The 20,914-nt window shown below is 43.2% G+C and overlaps 1 protein-coding gene across 3 annotated transcripts; it reads right to left on the reverse strand.

The window, feature by feature from the left end:
* Nucleotides 1-571: 571 nt before the first annotated feature.
* On the reverse strand, nucleotides 572-18,977 carry shc2 (SHC (Src homology 2 domain containing) transforming protein 2). 3 transcript variants are annotated; one of them, XM_036141268.1, is made up of 13 exons: nucleotides 17,839-18,977; nucleotides 13,729-13,799; nucleotides 9,645-9,705; nucleotides 8,999-9,118; nucleotides 7,525-7,578; nucleotides 7,333-7,384; nucleotides 7,062-7,188; nucleotides 6,403-6,583; nucleotides 5,650-5,743; nucleotides 4,377-4,544; nucleotides 3,941-4,287; nucleotides 3,683-3,834; nucleotides 572-1,957 (listed from the first exon to the last, which is right to left on the reverse strand). In XM_036141268.1, the coding sequence occupies exons 1-12, from the start codon at nucleotides 18,574-18,576 to the stop codon at nucleotides 3,706-3,708; spliced, it is 2,142 nt and encodes a 713-aa protein (XP_035997161.1). In that variant the 5' UTR covers nucleotides 18,577-18,977; the 3' UTR covers nucleotides 572-1,957; nucleotides 3,683-3,705. The 3 variants fall into 3 exon arrangements, with proteins under 3 accessions (XP_035997161.1, XP_012720243.2, XP_035997162.1); XM_012864789.3 differs by having other exon boundaries at nucleotides 572-2,135; nucleotides 17,839-18,976; XM_036141269.1 differs by having other exon boundaries at nucleotides 1,386-1,396.
* Between the last annotated feature and the right edge of the window lie 1,937 nt (nucleotides 18,978-20,914).

Genomic DNA, 20,914 nt, shown 5'->3' on the forward strand with positions numbered 1-20,914 from the left:
AGCTTAAGTGGCATTTTATAAATATAACAGCTTAATTATCCTGAACTGTGTTTATCTTTCATTTGCATGGCAAGAAAATTTCTTTTTTTTTTCATGAGCACATAACTGCACATTATATACACTCTGAGACAAATGCCTGCCAGTGTAGTTATTAAGGCACTGGGGGAAGAACACGTGTGCAGGTACCCCTCAACAGATTATAATTGAAAAAATGATTACAGTAATTTAGTTCAAAAAGTAAAACTCATAGATTAATTAAATCCAGATTGACACATTTAAATTGTTAAGTCCTATAGTTAATGAAAACCCCAAATTATGGTTCTCAGAATCGTAAACATAGGACACCAATAAAAAAGTGTTTTTTCTTTAATATGTGGGTCTGCTGATAAACTATATTCATGTACTGCGGTACTCAGCACTTGATTGGGGCTCCTTTTGCATGACTGCACCAATGCAGCATGGCATGGAGATGATCAGCCTGTGGTTCTGCTGAGATGAGAAGCCCCGATTGCTTTGATAGCTGCCTTCAGCTCATCCACATTGTGTGTCTGGTGCCTCTAATATCCCTTTCAACACAGCTCTCTCCATGTGGTTCAGGTAAGGAAAGCTGTCTGTCCAACCAAATACCGGGTTACCATGATCATTAAACTGGGGTATTTGTACTTTTAGCAGTATGGGGAGGTTCCAAGCCCTGCGGGAAAATGAAATCTGAGTCTGTATTGGCACCCCGAACCGTCACTGGCTATTGAAACTTCTCTCCGGACCTCAAGCAGCCTATGTGTCGTCAGTCTTCTTCCAGACTCTGGTACTTTGATTTTCAAATGACCACTGGGCAACATCCCAGTCCTTTTCCTCTTTTGCCCACGAAAGACGCTTTGGGCATCGTCTCTTCTTCAGGAGTGGCTTGACATGAGGAACATGACAGCCATAGCCCGTGTCCTGGATACATCGATGTGCACCTTTTTCTACCACAGTTTTTCTTTCCACTGAATTTTCCAATAACGTGCTTGGATACAGCACTCTGTGAACAGTCAGCTTCTCTAAACCTTTTGTGACTCTTTCTCCATGTGGACGATGTCAATGACTGTCAAGTCAGCTGTCTTAGCCATCGTTGTGCAGGTCATAATACCATGGCCATAAAATAACATGTGTTGATTTTAATTAATTCTAAAAATAATAATTCTGCTTCAATTACAAATTTTTTTGGAACCATATTGTCAGGTTTTCATTAATTTTAAGTCATAATCCTCAAAATTGAGTATTTCGCTTTGTGTGACGAATCTATAGAATATACGAGTTTTACTTTTTTAACTGTATTAACTAATTAAATGTAAATGAATGGTATTAAAATTTATGGAGATGCACCTGTACAGTGAGTTAAAATCGAAGACTTCAGCTTTGACCCAGGATGTAGGCTTTATCACTGAGTGAAGTCTTCTCAGTAGGTGGTCACGGGCTTGCACAGGTTTATCAAATGCGATCAACTTCTTACTAACAGCAAACCAGACAAGTAGAGATGAAAACTGTAGAAAAGCTTCATTTGATCCTGTGGCAAAAGAGAAACTACAGAAGCGTGTGCAGTTCAGACGCCCAACGCTGAATTGAGCTCAGTGTTTCTCCTTTGTGCCTTCTCAGATACTGCAGACCGGTGTAAAAATAACAGTCCGTGCATCTCTAAGAGAGAGAGAGAGACTTGTCTTCATTTGCTTCTCGTACTCGTAAATTTACAGTCACTTCCTGCATCTCTGCAGAAATCAGCTTCTCAATCTGAAATCTCTTGATTTTATATCTGTACCAGAAAATTCCTTTTCAGTTTTCCTTCTGGTGACGTTCCCCATTGGCAGAAAGAATGGCCGCTAACAACGAGGCGGTGGATGACTGGAAGCACTTGCTAGTTTTTGACGCTCACTGATGTGCCGTTGAAAATCTGCATTCTGGTTCGCTTAATGTCTGCATGCTGAGGAGTTTGAGACACATACGGAACAAAATTTGGTTTAGCCTGGCAGCCAGAGGGAAGAAAAGACTTTGCTCGATTCTCTACTTTCATTGGAAGTATGTCCAAGTGTTCTTCCGGGATGGAAAATCATCCATTCAGTTTTTAGGCCCAATGTTTCCCTGGGTACAGAAGACTTCATCTGTGGGAAATGATGGAGAGAAACAGATTACGGTCACTGAAGAATCATATATATATTCTGTCTGGTAAGAAGCGTCAAAGAGATTTGCATTTCATAAACAAAATACTACAAGGGCAAAAGAGGTAAACTGCAACTAATATATATATATATATATATATATATATATATATATATATATATATATATATATATATATATATATAAAATCACTGTGAGATGACACATAGTGGTATAAGGCCTTGTTTTTGATGGTCCACATGGGCTCCATGGTCCTTTGGATACAGTGTCTTGTAAAGGTTTTCATACCTACAAATTTTGATGTGGGAAAAGGAAACAGGAAACAGTTGTCTGCTGTTTTGTGTGTGTGTGGTGTGTGTTTGTGTGTTTTTACAAAGGAATCTGAAAAATGTATTTGTTTTTAGTTCCTTCTACTCCATTCATTGTGTGTACCCACTTATCCGGGCATGTTTACAGGGTGGCTGATGCCCATCTCCAGCGTACATTGCCTGAGAGGCGGGGTACACCCTAGAAAGGTTGCCAGTCCATCACAAGGCAACGCAGAGATAGACAGGGCAGACAACCATGCACACACGCACAGTACATCTTAGGAACAGATTCCCGTAATAGTCATCTTTTTGGACTGTGGGAAGAAGCCGGAGTACCCGGAGAGAACCCACACATACACAGGGAGAACATGGAAACTCAATGCAGAAAGACCCTCTGCTTGCAGTAAATCATCTGATTAGCCAAATAAAATCCACATGTAAATAATCTGATCTAATTGTATATCCAGCTGTTCTGCAAAGGCCTCAGAGATTTGCTGGAGAATATTAGTGAAAAAAGGCAAGATCAAAGAGCAAGCAAGACGGCAGAACTTGTCAGGTATAAAGTCTGAGAGTGGTTTTAAGCAGGATTAAAACCCCAGGCTTTAAACACCTCATAGAGCGCTCAATATATCACCCGAAAATGGAAAGAGTATCGTACAACTGCAAAACTATCAAGACATGGCCGCCCACCTAAACTCAAAGTTACGGTCAAGGCTTTAATCAGAAAAATAGACAAAATACCCATGGAAACTCTGGAGGAGCTGCAGAGATCCAGGACTTAGATGTAGCCATTATGGGAGAGTGCTGTGATCATATGAGACCAAAATTGGCGGTACCATGCTGATTTTTTCTCTGCAGAGACAGGGAAGCTGGTCAGAGTTGATGGGAAGAATAAAACGCAAATATTGGTGAAATAACGTGGTCTAAAGATTAAAAACCACGTGTCATTTCCTTCCATTTCAATGTTATAGGTGGCTTTTCTGCAGATCTATCATATAAAATCACATGATAGAATTTTGGGGTTGCACTCTGAATTGCTTTGTAAACCTCGTCTTTTGAGTTCCCAGATAGTTTGCCGGTTCATATTTTAGGCAAACCGCCTGAAAAGCGGCAGCTGCTCTGATTGGTCAGACATGAAAAAGAGTGGCAGTTACCTGCGGCCACTGTTTTTAATGCCTGCAAACGTCTCTTCTTTTCAAATCAACAGATGCCGTAGCTTACCATCTCACTCCAAGCCACGCGGCTCATTGTTTCCTGCGGACAGCTTGTTTAAGGTGAAGCTCGCTTTCCGCTGCGACGATTGGCAGCTCGTTCTTCAGGTGGTACGTTATGAGATGGCTTATACTCTCAAACAACATGTCTTTCGTTCGGACCTTCAAGGAGAAACACGTTTAAAGGTTGGGTGAAGAAACATCTCGGTGTCAGGAGACAAATCGGACTTTGGCCCCGCCGGCCTGACACGGGCTGAAGCAGACTCACCACTCCCTCTGGGTCCACCAGCAGCAGATGTTTGGGCAGGCCACAGTGCATGCCTGTTAGCACGTACTGCCCGGGGTTGGTGGTGCTCTCGCGGACGAGGAAATCTCCATCTCGGACCAGGAGCTTCTCCGCGTCTCGCCGGCTCATGCGGCTGTGGTACCACGTCTCCCTGCGGAGCTGCTCCTCATTCGGGGCCACCGGGGCTCTGCGTCTCGGCGGGCTGGGCCATTGGTCCTCTAAGTTTCGAACACCCCCTCCTCCGGCCTGAGAGGCAGAGCTTCCTTGCGCACTGGAGCCAGCAGCCCCTCCACATGCCTCATGAAGTTTCAGGGCATCCTCGAAGGGCCCTGCAGAGGGACAGCAACGTTTTACAGAGAGAGGTTTAGCTATTCTGCTTCGCTTTTTCCACTGTAGCTTATCTTTCAGAAAGACTCACTCATATCAAAGAGGTCCTTTTTGGGACTGTCATGTGCCCTGATCCCTCTATGGCCATCAGCTCCCTGCGTAAGTGATTCAAGGTTTTCCAGACTCTGCGTGTTTACATACTGGTGCTCCTCATAGTCCTTGCTTCCTGGTGGCTGACCGTCAGCACACAGGTAACCATCTGATGTGAGAAAGCAGCAAGACACAATCCACCTAAAACCACGGCTCAAACAATTCATGCGTGGCACTTTGCTCTTCCAGTCGTTTGAAGCATTTGTTTTATTAACTATTGTTGCTGAAGCCACAGTTTTAAATTTTGACTTTTTAACAGTGGTTTATAAAAAGTTAAACCCATCAAAAAATGTCATGCAACCTTTCAAACAACTGTAATACATATTAAAAAACAACCTCTATCCATTTTCAATTACAGGTAGCATAGAAAAACACGAGAAAAGAAAATGTTGTTCTGGTCAGCTATCCCAAGACTTTAAAAAAAAAAAAAATCAATTGTTATCATTTATTGATGTATAGCATCTAAAAAAATACTAAATATACGGTTTTTGCTTTTTGGTAAATTTAAATGTCTCCCATCATCAAACTAAATTTGTTAACAAGCAACGATAACCTGAGTAAATACAAAAAGCTGTTTATGAGCGATGATGTCACTTATGAAAGGGAAAACCTGTCTAAGCCAAGCTGGTGTTTTATAAAAAAAAATTAACAGCCCACTTCAGAAATCATGAATTATGAAAAACTGTGGGTTTTTTTTTGTTTGTTCTTTTTTTTTTTTGGGGGGGGGGGGGCTGAGTTCAATATTACTAGTTTAATTGGTCTGATTACTTCCTGAACTTTTCAATCAAGAAATTCCTTGGCTAGAACATCCCGAACTCCATGAAATGAGCTTAGATTTGTCAAAAAGCAGCACAAGTTGTCCAGGTCTAAAGATATTTAAGAACAGATGTGGAGCAAAATCCACAGCATAAAGAGCGATGGCCAATTATTACAAACGCTTCATGGAAGTTGTTTCCACCAACTGCATCACAGTTTTTAGGTGGAACAGGAAAAATCCTTTTTCATATCGGGCCAGATGTGCTTGGATGGCTGTTTTCCTTTAATACATGAAATCATCATTTGAAAATCGCTTTTTGTAATAAGTCACACTAATTTTGTTAGCGACATTTGTTTGATGGTCTGAACATTTAAGTGTTAGAAATAAAATAAAAATAAAAAAAACAGAATCATTTTCTTCAGCAGCAGTAGCTACTTTCTGCCACAGGGTGTCTCACCTGAGCTACAGGTGGCGTCAGTGTCCCAGTGAAGCTCGTAACAGAGCTGACCCGGTGGGTAAGACCCCTGCTCCCTCCTGGCCTGCGAGCCCATCTGTTAAAACAACACAACCGCACCAGAACAACACGTTTTAAAAGACATCTGCGTCTTTGTAACGCCGTAAATAGTTGTTAAGTCTTCTCCCTACGGTTGGAAACATTCCCTCCGGCACGTCAGAGTACAGTAAGCAAGCAGCGTAGAGAGAAAATGATTCCTTTTTTTTTACACAGTCATACATGTCTCTAGCATTTATGGTGCAGGCACATCAGGATGACAGCTAGAGAGCATATACCGGGAGCGCATGTGCTCTAATTCTGTTTAAATAATGTTGGCAAGGAGCAGACAAACAAATTAGTCCTTGAGATTTGCTAAGCCAGACACTCTCTTCCTTTCTGTGATAAACTTTAATCATAGACCAGATGATACAGACCAGATGTAGTCTATATGACATCTCAGCAAATATTAGATTGCAAGTTGACTGTCACGCAACTTCAGCGTTAGTGCTGGTTAAAAACTATAAGGGGAGGTTGACATTCAGTCAACACATGTCAAAATTAAGAGCAAGTGATCATGCCAACCTAACAGTTGTGCAAATGCAGAATTTGGCCTGTATTGTAATCTGCAAATGATCCCAGAACTGTTCTAGAAGCACCCAGAGAAAAAAACACAAGCCTGACCAGATAAGATACTGCTTCTACATTCATGAAGCTCACCTGAACTGACGTCTTGCTCTGTGGCTGGGTGTGGATGTGACCCAGGAGGGTCCCGCTGGCCCTCAGCCTGGAGTCCACCACCCCCCCAACGGGAGGCTCCTTTCCAGGGATGCTGTTGTAGTAGTCGTGCTCAGATGCATCCTCATCCTCGCCCCACATCGGCTCCTCTGTCCTGACGGGCCTGGAGTCAAACGCACGTCGTCTGAATCCATAACTAAACGTCCCAGTAAAAAACAACTTTCTAGATAAATGCTTCTTAGTGCGGCTTGGTGCCAAAGTGGCTCAGAAAAGGAAATCTGAGTTCTCAGATGGTTTTGTCTGGACCTGTACGCGTCCAGACGTGATCTACAAAAGTTGCTGCTCGTGACAGAAAGTTGGATTTTTTATTTGAAGGCAGAAAAGAGGAGACAGCCAGACTCGGGTTTCACCTGCGTCTGCAAAAGCATCGCTCAAAACTTGATGCTCGGTCAAAGTGTGAGCCTATCTGAGCATTCAGAGTTTTAAATGAACTCAAGAGGAATGAATCGACCAACTGAAAACGGAACAGCAGAACAGGTTTTTCCAAAGTACCTAATATGCTCTCTGATTTATAAAGGAGGCCTGGAAAGCCTAACATTTCACCCTTTTTTTTAGTTTTGCATGTTCCAGGACTGTGTTACCTGTCTACAGATGAGATGGTTTTAGGGGGGCTGTGTAGATACTGTTTGAACTGCAGCTCAAAGGCCTGACCTATGGTACTGATGACGCTCTGGGCTAAACCGTCCGAACACTCCAGGATGTGACACGCTGCAAAAAAATCCAAAAGGTCAGTAATTCATGCAGGAAAACAAACAAACAAAATGTGTGTGTGTGTGTGACAGATAACACTGCTGATAAATTTAAAGCAAATGCATATAAATACAGTGTGAACAGGAAAAAATAAAGGTTTACCTCTTTGATTTACTGGATCTTTGGCTACGTATGCAACATAGTCTGGTGTGTCCTGCAGCAAAGAAAATGGAAAGCCCAGTTAGACCAAACATAAATCAGAGATCATCAGGTAAATGTATTTGGAAACTAGTAAAATACAATAATGCTGATGTATTAAGATGGAAGTGTCAATTCCAAACAGCAGAGACTCACCGTGTCTCCTCCAGAGGCAAAGGAGATGGACTGCATGGGGTGGTGTGCAATCACCTGCAAGAGACACATGTGTGAAATAATGATAATAATAATAATAATAATAATAATAATAATAATAATAATAATAATAATAATAATAATAATAATACATTTCATTTATAATGCACTTTACATTTCAAATAAAATCTCAAAGTGCTACAATGGCAGGGGGTTAAAAGCAGTTCCCAAAGTGTAATAAAAACAAAAACACAATAAAACACCATAAAAGCAAAATTGAAAAATTGAAAGTGGTTTGCATGAGATCATTTCATAATATGTAAAGATATCGAACAACTGAAGTCATATATTATTTTAAATTAAAAACTTGACTGCAAATCCATGGAGCAACAAGACAAAAAAAATCAATAAATCAATCAAACGAATTCATTGTAATTCTGCTGCCTACGTAACATTGAGAAATGTTTTAGGAACATAAAATACAAGTCGATAAAAACGTGAAATAACTCTTGAAAATGAAGAACTTCGTCTTAGCATCAGTTTAGCCTTGAGACAGAAAGCTGAGCAGCAGTTTGGTGGTTGGGCTTTTATGCTGTCGCACAGTTTGCCTGACAACGGCGGCTGCCATATGGAGAGCGAGGGGGGGGGGGGTCTTTGAAAGTGTTCAGAGCTCTGTTCCTGCAGCTGTCCTGAAACGGATCCTGAACAGAGGTTAGGCACACCTAAGCGTCCTCCTCAGCTCCCCTCACTATCCACATACTCCATATTGCAGCGTGGGTACCAGGCTGAGATCCAGTATATGGAGACACTGACAACCGCAGCTTTGTGAATGCTGGCCGGGAGTGAAATTCGTTCCTGTTTTCCCAGAAAGTGCCGTCTCTGCAGGGCCCATTTCATGAGCCCAGTGGTGTTCTTGGATTGGATGAGATCTGTACTCAGAAGGACTTAGTGCAATTCACTCTTTCTGCTGCCTTCCTGTTGATGCTGAGGGCCGTGTGTTCAGGCTACAACCTGTGGAAGTTGTCGACTACCTTCTCGTTTCCGTCCATGTTAAGCACCAAGACGTTGTCTTTGCATCAAGCCCCCAGCAGTTTGATTCCCTTCACATTTACTCATCACTTCCATGATTGTGTGTGGCATCAGCAAAAAATAATAACATGGACTTCCTCGTGTATTGATGCAGAGTTGTGTCTGAACGGTGGGAAAAGCGATGATCTGAGAGCACAATGTTGAGGTAAACCCAGCAGTGAAATTCAGAACCCAGAAACAAGAGGCAGTACGTAGATAGAGCTTCTCTAGTACTCTTAGGATGGTAGTATTAAACACTAAGGTTTCTAGCAAGGGGCTCTTTGCTGTCCAGATGATTGAGAGCTGTGTGTAGTTGGGTTTGGCATCTTTGGTTAAAAAGCTGTTAAGAAAATATTCACTCTACTCCAGCTCTTGGAATAGTCTGTCAACTTGTAGTAGATAACTTTACCTGCCGTGTTGTCGGGATGAGCAGGCCAAGGCCATCAATAGAGATGTTGACAGCAATGTTCATGCCTGCGAACCGCAGGTTACTCTTTCCCATGACTGACTGCAGAGCTTTGCTTGGGACCTAAATAGGAAAAAAATTTAAAAAAAAAAAATAAAAAAAAAAAAATATATATATATATATATATATATATAGGCTATATTTCACATTGCTAGTCAGGAAGCCTGGATCTCCATAAATTGATTTTTTTCAGCAAATGCAAAAACTGTTTAAACCACTGTTTAATAAAAATAACATTATCTTTACATACTTTTGAATGAATGTTTATCATTGCAACCACATTCAGTGCAGATGCAAAGGCTGGTCAATGGAGGTAACGATTTTGAAAAAAAATGCAAAAGAAGTAATGAAGTTTGGGCCAAACAAGGACAATGATTGGACATGTGTCACCACTTATGTGGTTTGAACTACTCAGGTAAGCGAATAAAATGAACTGGAGGTGGCAACGATCATTTATCACCCAATATATATATATAAATCAATAATTTTCTTAACTGAGTGGACCACCAAAGTCTGTGTAAAATACTCCTTATGCCACTTAGATGACACAGATGCAAATATTAACGGTAGATTGTAATTTATTACTGACCTTTTTCCTCCAAGCCCCCTTTCCTCCAGGCACTGCCTCACAAAGTCTGTTGATGGCTTCCCTGATTAAGAAAAGGAGGAGAGGGTGCAGGTTACGCTAAAGAAGACGACACTGGCCACTGATCGCAGGCTAGTCATAACGCAAAATGGTGTTTCAGGGGTAAACAGTGTTGTTTCTTTGTAATCATGGATAAATATAGAGTTAAACTTGAACAAATGGGCCCATCTCTCCAAAGGTTCCAGATCTGTTGCACGTAAGTGATCAACTACTGTTTTCTATCTGGTCTGTTGTTCACAAACTGATCTGTAAGAGGTGTTGTTGGATCCTCTGTTGGATTAAAGAAAAGCATAGCTATAACGTGATGCAAAATAGATGCATTGCTAGCTGTGTTTACATGTGTTTTGTGCACAGCATATTCTTCTGTGCAGAACTGATCTGACTCTGCAGCAAAACAGCAAAAACTCGTGGGAATGGCAGCCTAATGGCTACTTAAAGCCTGAGTTGTGTGTCTATGATGGTGGGGATGAGGCCTAATGTAAATGTGAGGGTATAGCTCGCCGTCTATCTGCCAAGGGGCAGTGGGTGCAGAAATCAACAGGCCCGCTTGGCCCTATCGAGTGGCTCGTAAATATTTAAAAAGCAGCGTCCCGGGCCTCCTCTCGGGTAAAGGTCTTCTCAGGGATTTTTGAAAAACACCACCACGTTCAAATGACTCATGCTTATGAAAGGAGAGCAAGGAGGAGGAGGGGGGAGAGAGAGTCTGGCTGTTGTTATTGTCTGCAGTCCTGATCTTATGTCAGTCCTGCTACCTAAATGCTGAGCCTCATTATAACCAGTGTTGTTATTAAACAGGATGACAAAGAGCCCCGCTGGGAAACGGCAACGTCTTCAGACTGAGGAGCTGCAATTCTCACAACCTTATAATTGGTACTGGTGGTCCTCCAGGATATAATATTCTTTTTGCAAGCTGATGTATGTTTTAGAGTGGAAGCTCCACCTTTCAATTGGCTCTTGCCCTTCTTTTACAGTCAGCATTATGTCAAACATGGTGGACTGAAAAATGGGCCAACCTGCTGTGTCTTGCAAAAAATATTAACATCAGTTGAACTTTTGGACATTTTGTCACATTTCAACTGCAAACCGGAATTTCTTTGTTTCCCCCTATGTGACGAATCAATATAGCCTCGTGAGACCATCCTGATCTCGTGAGCTTTCAAGGTTTCACTCGCAGATCAGTCTGGCTACTCTCCGTTAAAGAAAATTTGGAGCCGTTCACCAAACGAACGTCCAATCAGCGTTGGCTTTAAGGCGGGTTGAGGTGTGACGCAACGAGAAGCGCGACAGTTCAGTCTAAAGAACATGGCGGCTTCAGCCGATGAAACTAGCGTTAGTGTGGCTATCGAGCAAGTTTTATCGGAATTACAGAGTATTTCTTTGCTGAGCTAACGAGCCTTTACCTGCAGCAGCAAGAGTAGCTTGGCTTGTGGTTGTGTTTTCGTCGTCGCTCTGTTACAGAGCGACGACGAAGCATGTTGACGAGTACATCATATGCTTCATTGATCTGATTGGTTTATTTGGCCCGTCTATCACCAACATAGGCCAATCAGCTAACCAGTATTTTTGCCCCTTCCCAAAATTACTTCAACGGAAGGTTTCCAGATGGATATGCGAAGCAAATCTATCTGGCGGCGTCAGGTTAGAATCAATACAAAATAGTGCATAATTGTGACGTTGAAGAAAATGTAACAGAAAAGTCTTGCATGCATTTGGATTCAGGCCCCAAGAGTGAGTCCTTTATAGAACCGTCCTTCACTACAACAACCTCAGCAGCTTGTTGGGAATCAGTCTCTACCACCTTTGCACATCTTGACCTTTATTTCCCAGATTTCTCTGCTTAATATCAAAAGCTCAGTTCAAAATGATGGAGCGTGTCTGTAAAGATCAATTTTAAAGTCTTGCCACAGATTCTCAGTTGGATCTCGGTTTAGAGTTTACCTGGGTAGATTAACACGTGGATACGCTCGTTCCACTTAATGTCTGGCCATACGTTTAAGGTCGTCCTGCTGGAAGGGGAAACTGTCTACATCTGAAGACCTTTGCTGCTTCAAACTGCCTTTCTTGCAGGATTATATTTAACTCCATTCATCTTTCCATCAACTCTAACTACCTTTCCAGTGCACGCTGAAGAAAAGCATCTCCATGGCATGACACTGCCACCGTGTTTCAGTTTCAGGAGGTTGTGTTCAGGGTGACTTGCAATGTTGACTGATGGCTTTCATTCAACATTCGGCTCTTGTCTTGCCTCTCTTTTATAAAGGTCAGATTTATGATGTCCATCACTACTTGCATTGCTGACAGTTTCTAACACCTGAGCCGTGTCTCTCTCTGCAGCTCCTCCAGAGGTAAGATAGACTTGCCTCTTGACTGCTGCTTTAAACATTGCTCTTAGCCGTGGCTTGTTAAGATTGACAGATTCTTTTCATTTGTGATGATTTCAACAGTGCTCTGTAAGAAGTTCAACGCTTAGCCCTGGAGTGTCAAACTCATTTCTATATTGGGCCACTTTGGGATCATGAAGTCATTAAAAGGGCCGGTTGCACGTATATAAATTATACTTTTGACTTCATAATTTCATTCCAGTTCACATAAAAATGTATAAATAAATTCACAGTAACATAGACTTAGCACACTTGGGCCCATTTGAACAGTATATCTGCACTTACACTTCAAACTCATCATTCTGCATCACTTTTTCTTCTGGGTTTTAATGTGTTGTGGGAAAACTGACATCTAGTGGCAGTGTGCTGTTACTAAACAGTTTTAAAAAAATCAACATTCACTACAGGAGTCACTGTTTTAGCCACTTTAAAGGATATACGTCTCTACTTTATGACAATATATGCCCTTTTTGGCTCTTGAGGGCCGTAGAAATTGCCTTGACGGGCCGGATTCGGCCCACGGGCCTTGTGTTTGACAAATGTGGCTTAGAGCATTGTTTGATGAATCTGATTTAAACTCCTCCACAACTTTTTACCCGAGCTGTCTGGCTTCTTCCTTGGTCTTCCTGATGCTGTGTATTCGCGGTTGATGACAAAGCATTTGCAAGATGCTGTACTGCCAATATCAAGGAGGATTTTAATGTTTTTTTATAAATTTTAATTACTTATGTTCAACAAATTTAGGAAAAGCACAAAATAAAATTAAATAAATAGTACATGCCAAAATTACTGCACCAAACCATGAGGAGCCAGAACCGCCTCAGTCGGGTTCATTCCCCTTTGCCCGTATTTGCTGTTTTGTTTCAGCACACCCCTAACACCCTCCTCCGGCTCAAGACCTCGCCGCCAAACGCATTATCCGACAGGGTGCGTTCCCAGAGACCACTGCAGCTTTCCACTGTCATTAGCAAACATCATCAATTATAGATCTCCTTCTCTCTCACTCCATCTCTGCTGCTGCATCCTCCTTCTACTCCTCTCCCCCCTGCACTTAAGCTTTGGATGCACGGTAGGCTCAGATTACTGATGATTGATCGTGAAGGGGAGATAGAAGGGTGAGAGACAGAGGGGAGGAGAGACAGGAGAGGAGGAGAGAAGGGGAGAGCGGTTGAGGATGACAACAACATCACATGCGCCGCAAAAAACCAGAAAGAAAGGCACAGGCAAAGAGTTTCGAGTTTTACTGAACTGTTCGTTCAGTAAAATGTTGATGCTAGTCTCTGAGCTGTGGCAGACACCATACAGGGCTTCTTCTGTTGTGAAATCCTTCGTACTGGGGCATTAATGCTGTAGACTGATACCCACTGCTTGTGCAGAACATAAAGGGCAAACTAAACATCCGCCTGTTTAAGCAAAAACGGCAGCTATCGCAACAACTTTGATGAATTAATGGAAGAAAACTGCAAATGCAGAAACTGTTCTGCAAATTCTAAGATTTGCTATCCTAATTTAAGCACTGCTTAAAGTATTAGCACAGAGCTGCTAGCGATTTAATATTACAGCCGTGGACATGTAAATATACGCGATGCTTGTTGGGTCGCATTCTGCTGACTCACCACAGTCAGTAAAGGTGATTGCTGGCTTACCTTGTCACCTGAGTCCGCGTGTTGAAGTCCAGGGAGCGCATTGACTTCAGCACCTCAATGCAACCCATGTACTACAGAGGAAAAGATCAAATCAGATGTTGTTGTTGCAAAATGCACACAAGCGTGTTTTAATATTGCTCCTCCCCTGCATTTGGATTAAAAACTTGTTCTAATGCACCACGCGTCCATGGAAGACATTTTTTTTAGCCTCTCAGATATTTAATCTTCTATTGTTAAACATGATAATTTCCTTTATGTTTTCCATCAAATCCACAGGGTAACCATTAAAGCGTGCTTCTAGCCCAGCAGTGTCCTAATGGCTGCCAAATCAGGGCAGTGATGGCACCTCGACTAGATTAGAGTCACTGAGCAACAGATTATGCTGCCTCTGCAGCCTCTGGGCCCTCTGGGGGGGATGCGTATGTGTGAGGGTGTTTGATTCTACAGGCAGTGCATGTGAGAATGTTGTCTTGTCTGCACCTCTGTGAAGAAAAACCTGTCAGGGAGTAAAAAGTCTGGGATATTTTTGTTTGACTGCTAAAATTAACAGGGCTAAATGGTACCAAGGAACGACTTGAACACCATGAACGAACGTGGAATATTTTACTTGTTTCCGCCAAAGCCACACGTGAATGACAGAATCAGGGTATGGGGGTGATCCGGTGTTTCACTTCTGATGACTCTACTGGTGCAGCAGCTTTTTTCATATGTTTGTCTTCTGTTTGATTAGCTTTAGCGTTGAGCAGTGGTGAAAACATTTCTTGATACAGTAAGTGCTATTCATAGTTCCTTTTCAGTTTTCCTCAACACATATCCTTAATTTTCAATGTTGTCATCACTGCATATGTGAAGTGCAAAGAAAGATGCTGCTTTTTTTTTTTTTTTTTTTTTTTTTAGAAATAAAGATCAGAATAAATCTTCAATTAGCTCCAATTGGAGTTCAGTTTAATATGATCACAAATCCAACTGTTCTATAAAGGCTTTGGAGTTTTGTTAGATAACAATAATGAATGAATAGCATCATGGAGATCAGGGAACACAGCAGGCAGGTCAGGGGAAAAAGTAAGAAGAAAGTAGCAGGGTTTGGGTATGTTAAATAACTCGAGCTGTAACATTTCTTAAAAAGCACCGTTAAATACACGTTCTAAAAATGCAAAGATCATGGCACAAGTACAAATCTACCTAGGAAAGGCTGCCCAACTATATTTACTGGCTGTGCAAGGAGAGACTTGATGAAAGAAGCAGCCAAGAAGCCCTTGGTGACTCTGGATGAGCTGCAGAGATCCAAAACATTGCTGGTTGAGCACTCCACAAGCCTTCAAAGCTAATACTGAGGAAAACTACTAGTAGGCCAACTTGCAGTGTGCTACAAGTCATGGAGGGGACACCACAAGCATTTGGAAGAAGTTTTTCAGGTCACATGCTATCATGAATGAACTTTTGACTTACAAAGTATGCGGTGGAAAACACACCGTCCCCATGGTGAAACATGGTGGTCAGTTGAAAGTAAGACAGATGGGGTTAAAAAAAACAGGGGAGTCGTGGACGAAAGCCCTGTTTTAGGCTGCAAAAGGCACGGGACTGGGACAAAAGTTCCCCAAAAACACACAGGCAGAGCAACAGTTTGAACACCATCCTTCTTCCTTCACTGTGTTTTAACGCCGAAAATCCCAGCAGCACGCATTGAAGTTTATGGATGCGACATGACAAAATCGGTTTAAACTCAAGGGCTATTAACAGTTGTTCAAAGCCGTTTGCTTGGAGGATATTTGTTGGCAACAAACAACCGCACAGCAGAGACTGAGAGATAGAAAGAGAAACCCTGAGTCTAAATGAGCTTAACGAGCTTTCTAATTAGGCTTCGGCTTGAAGGAAGTCTTCCATCAGGAAAATTGCCTCTCTCTTTTCTTTTTTTTTTCTTTTCCATTTCATCTGCTGATGCAACAGCCCCCACGCCCACAACCCCCTCCCATTCTCTGTCATCCTTATGTTGTCCTCCTGGGCAAAAGCTCTAACATACGCATCCCATGACCAGGGACACCAGGGTTTCAAGACACATTCCTCGGAAATGTAATAATACAGGCATCCTCCCTCTGAGTCTCTGTTGTAGCTTCCTTTCTCTTTGAGATAAGTCTCAACAGTGACATCTTTTGTCACGTCCAAAAGTCCCAATTCATTATATGGAGGCGGCGCGAGAGCACAAGAACCGAAGTGGATACTGAATAATGTTGGATAACCAGATGAAAAACACAAATAGCTTCTCTTTTCAGAGCTCAGTCAGTGTATGCCGTGCCATTTCTGCACGGTGGTAAAAAAAATAATAATTCTGAAACTGCATGGGTCACTTTAAAGAAGACCAATACGCATGACAACCAAACAGAATACACAGAGTTTAACACATGTGTATCAATAATAGCTGCTCTGGGCGCTGCAGTTCTTGTCCTAATGGCTGCTGCAGTGCTCCGGCTGACAGAGACGGCCGATGCAGGGGAGACACAGCACGTGGCAAGTCTTTGTGGACACCGGGAAGATATAAACACATCCGTGAGAAACCCGTGTGTCTGCCAAGGAGAGGGCTGGAGGTCCGTTAAAGACACCACATGTGGAAGCAGTAAAAGAAAGTGAGATGCTCTCCTTGTTGACTAAAGTGCAGCAGGGACATTTTAGAAAATAGCAGCATTTCAGAGCCCCTGTTTGGGCAAATCAGCTGTGCACCTCCCTGCACGGATTCACCGCTGATTTGCACAAACAGGGGCTCTGAAATGCTGTTATTTTCTAAAACGTCCCTCGCAGGTCCTCCGTGAGCACTGCGTCACACTGAAGGATGACAACAACAAGCTCTTAGAAACGCGGCCGGATCGTTAACAGAGGCATCGATCAGCGACCAGAAGCTCTCACTACTAAATCACTTTTTATGAAACATTCGAACCTCTTCTCCTGCAGGTCCCAACTGCCTCGTCCTCGTCACATGACGCGAACCACTGTGATTGAATGTAATTGAATATAGGGAAGAATGGAGCTCGTATAATGTCATTAGAAAATGCGCTGGGGCCTCCAGACTGCAGTAATCAAGAGCCGTGTCATTAAGTTTGAGGATGAGGGGGAGGGAGCAGAGGTGAACAGTCATCAGGGAGGACGCCGTGGGGAGATGAATGATGAACAAGACTCATAAGCTCCCAGATCAATGAGATTCATCACCTAGGTACTACTTTATGTACACTGATTTTATGAATTTTGCATACAAACAAGAACTAGTTGCTGCATTTCTAAAGGTTCACCACTCTCCACTAGCCAAGCAATCAACAGCATGTTTACGTTTTCCCGACGATTAGAGGCGACAGATAAAATTCACGTCTAAAATCATCATATTTGCTGCACGGAGGAATGCAAACAAGCTCAGATCCACACAAAGAGAGCCCCTCCCACAGCGGGAGCTCCCAATCGGGCAGATTACGTGCCCCAGAGACAGTTTTTGTTTTAAATATAGAGTGACACGCGGCATATTTAAATTACTGGCTGAACTGAGTGCAGCGTGGCTGAACAACAATAGTTTCCACAGTCAGCACACATCATTTGGCGGCTGATTTATTTATTTTTTTCTCCCAACCCTGACGCCTGAATGCAGTCATGATACAGACTCTTAACCAGCAACACCAGGCCCTCCATCTAGATGAAATTATGTATTCCCTCGGCGCTGCCACATGAGCTGCATAACAAACTGCCTGCTGTTGAGATGCTTTTGTTTGTTTGTGTGTTTCACATCGGGCTGAATAAAACGTAAAAAAACAACAACTACTGCCTTAATATACTCTTTTTTTTTTTTTTTTAAATGGGAGTGCTTAATTAAAGACGCACCAATTATGTGGCAGCAATTTTCTCATCACTGACAAGTGAAATACAAAAACATTTTGAATGATAAAAAGATGCGTTTATTTGTATCTAAATTAGACACTTCCACCATTTCTGGTCCATAAACACATCAACAGGTAACGGTCTAATACATAAAGAAATGGCAGGTAAACACAGATAAGTGCATCGCCGGGGTTAACGGTTAGCTGGCCGCTAAACGAGTTACACCTTTTTAATCATCCTTCTTTCATATTTACTTACCCTTACAATGTAAGAAGCTCCTTGCCCAACAATCTTCTTGTCCGGGTGAAGCCAGCCCTGAGAGGGTTTGTGGATGAAGCTGCCCTTGCTGTGGAGGTCCTCTCCCCCCAGCCACATGCCTTCCACCCTCGTCCTGCGGCTCATTCCTGACCTGGAGCTGCCGGAGACACCGGGGCTCACCGTGACCTCCGCAGCGACCCCAAACCCGTGTCCTCCCGGACTGCCAGACGTCGCGGCCGCCGCTACCGCCCGCTGCCCTCTGATGGCCTGCAGGGAACAGGGGGTGACACAGACAGGGTCACAGGAGTTAAGCACGGCCGCGAGGCTGGCCACGGGGCCGCTGGCCGCTCCGGCCCCGCCGCTCCTGTTCGACGACGAGGAGGCTTGGGAAGACGCCGCCTTGGCCGAGTCCTTGCTGGAGCCGGACGGGCTCCGGCTGAGCAAGGAGTTGGAGAACTTCCACTGGGGCATCTTGGGGATGAGCATGCAGAAGGTCGTGGTGGCCTCCTGCTCCCCATCCAGGCACGGGGAGTCTGCCAGGGCTGCGGCCCCGGCAGAGGAGGAGGACCTGGCGCTGGGGTCCAGAGGAGGCAGAGGGGGAAGGGGGAGACTCTGTGCGGAGGAGGAGACCGCCGGCGTGGCCACGACTTTGCTGCTCATGGCTAAACTCTGCATCAGGTCGTCGGAGGAGGTTACAGACTCGTTGCGAAAGCGGTCATACTTTGGCTTAAGGAGCATGCCCGGAGGAGCCGCCTGAAGCAGGAGCTGAGAGAGGGGATAACTTTCAGAGGACGGAGGGGAGAGGGGCGAGGGGAAGGGGGAGGGATGGACGAATGGAAGAGGAGGAGAAACCAAAAGGAAGAAAATTTCCCCAGACTGCGTCCTATATCCTTGTCAAAGTCAACTCAGCGCTGTGTGCACCTCTGCTGCTCAGACACCGTCCCGCTCTCATGCTGCTGCTGCTGCCGCCGCCGCTCTCCTCCTGATCTGAGCAGGCCACCCTTCCTCTCACAGCCTGAGAAGAGATCGCTCGCTCGCTCCCGACTGTCTCTCCTCTTCGTGGATGATGTCATTAGCCTGTGAGCCCTGCCCTGCCCAGCTGCTCCCAGACCGTAGTCGCTGAAATACACACGCTTCAACCGCCCTCCTCCGAGACGCAAACACACACACACACGCACACACACACACACACACACGCACACACACACACTCTGCAGATCACCTCTAGCTCTGCGTAAAGGACAATTCAGCAAACCAATCAGTTTGGCATCATTCAGAAGGATGCACCCAATGACGGCAATGACTTTCTGATATAATTCTCACCATTCTTACAGTAATGAGGTAAGAGAAAGTGTCGCTCAGTCTGTTAACTCGCAATCAGTAAAATTGAATGTTTCAACATAAATCATTGATAAGTAGACTAAATATTTAACCAAAGAGCCCACAAATATGCAACAAAAAAATATGATACTACAAACCCGTTTTAATATTAAAGTAAAAGTTAACTCTGGAACTCATCCTATAGATTTGAGAACGAGACTCATTCAGTTAGTCGAAGTGAATATTCTATGAGTCAGCGTGATCTCGATTTACCCAAACCGTAGAGACAAAAACCTAACAAAAGGAACAATGCAGTCACCGCCTCATTGGATGACACGTTTGACAACAGGCACCCTTTTCCATTTGTGTGGATTGTCTTTCCCTCCACCCTCTCATCCACCTCTCAGGGGAGCAATCAGGCATCTCAGCGTGACCCTTTTAGCTCTGCGCTCGCACCCTCCCCTGTGGCTTTCCCTAATATCCTGCCATTTCTCCTCTCTTTTCTCCTCTCTCATATCGAGCGGGGGTTTACCCAATTAACCATACCATTATGTCCAGTTAAAAGATGGTCAAAGAACATCTGGGGTGGGCACTTGGATGTTGGGATTTTTGGAAATGATCAGCTTCCTTAAGATGAAATCAGATATGTAAGTGGATAGTTGGGGTGTCAGATAAACACCTCACTCATGTTATTTGGGGCAAATTTCAGCTTCTAACCCAAAAGGGTGCACAACTGTTCCACTGTTGATGAAACTGGGGGAAGTTACTTCTATATTAAAGGTTCTATATCATGCTTTTTTTAAGTCTTCCAAAGTCAACTGAAGGCATATACATATATATATGAAGAAATATTTTTTTCTTCCCATGTGGGGTCGTCCTACAAACAAGCAAAAAAACAATTGCTGTCCAGATTGGGTGCTAAAAGAGCAACTTCGTCTCAACTTTGAGCAGACAGCTGCTTATTGGGCTTGTTCTTTACTGAGCAGGGGCGGAGCGGTCAAGGTAGGTAGGTACTTCCTGGAGGGGGGCGGGTAATGACTGCTCTTTGTAGACCTGTTACCAGGACAGGGAGGGGTTGCTCCTCGGAGAGCAGAATGAACAGTGATTACTCAGACATGCATCAATCAAGCAAAATGCCACTTTGGACAAGAATTTGCTAAAGAAATGGCATCATAACATAGTTAAAAGCTCAAGAAAGTTGACTTTGTTTAAAATGGCCCCTTTAATGTTCTATTATCATATAGGGGAGTTTGAATGGTTGCCGAAATTGTTTGGGTGATGATATGTGTAAAAGTCACCTCTATCTGAATATCTGAATACATTGTACCAAGATGAGAGGTTTTACTCACATTATCTGCCAGTTGTTAAAATTATATGTTTGTTTCTGTTTGCTGATAGCCAAACAGCCAAAATGTACAATTGAAATAAAAATGGGGTTTAATGCCTGGTGTGTTGAGAACAGAGGGTGACACAGACAATAACAGTTTAACAAGATGTCTGTATGTAATCTTCTCTTTTAATATAATAGTATAATCTTATGTAATTGGATTTTGTCTTTAATATTATTTCCTAGGCTGAACAATAAGAAAAAAAATATTTCAAATATTAATGCATCATTGTCTACATTGTGCAATTTACTAGATCCTCTTCTATGGCCCAGTTTTGTGTGCACACATTATAAACCACAGTCAAAGGAACAGTTCAGTGTTTTGGACTTAGGATTTTATTTAAAGGTTTATAAGCAGTCAATCTTACC

Source organism: Fundulus heteroclitus, chromosome 9 (genome assembly GCF_011125445.2).
Source record: "Fundulus heteroclitus isolate FHET01 chromosome 9, MU-UCD_Fhet_4.1, whole genome shotgun sequence".
Classification (NCBI taxonomy): domain Eukaryota; kingdom Metazoa; phylum Chordata; class Actinopteri; order Cyprinodontiformes; family Fundulidae; genus Fundulus; species Fundulus heteroclitus.

Bases quoted from the DNA above. Each gene is read 5' to 3' on its own strand.
- shc2 (XM_036141268.1), bottom strand. From the start codon at position 18,576: ATGCTCCTTAAGCCAAAGTATGACCGCTTTCGCAACGAGTCTGTAACC. The intron at 6,584-7,061 runs GTAACACAGTCC...GTTTGACTCCAG, and splicing joins ACCATCTCATCTGTAGACAG to GCCCGTCAGGACAGAGGAGC. The intron at 5,744-6,402 runs GTGAGCTTCATG...TTGTTTTAACAG, and splicing joins AGAGCAAGACGTCAGTTCAG to ATGGGCTCGCAGGCCAGGAG.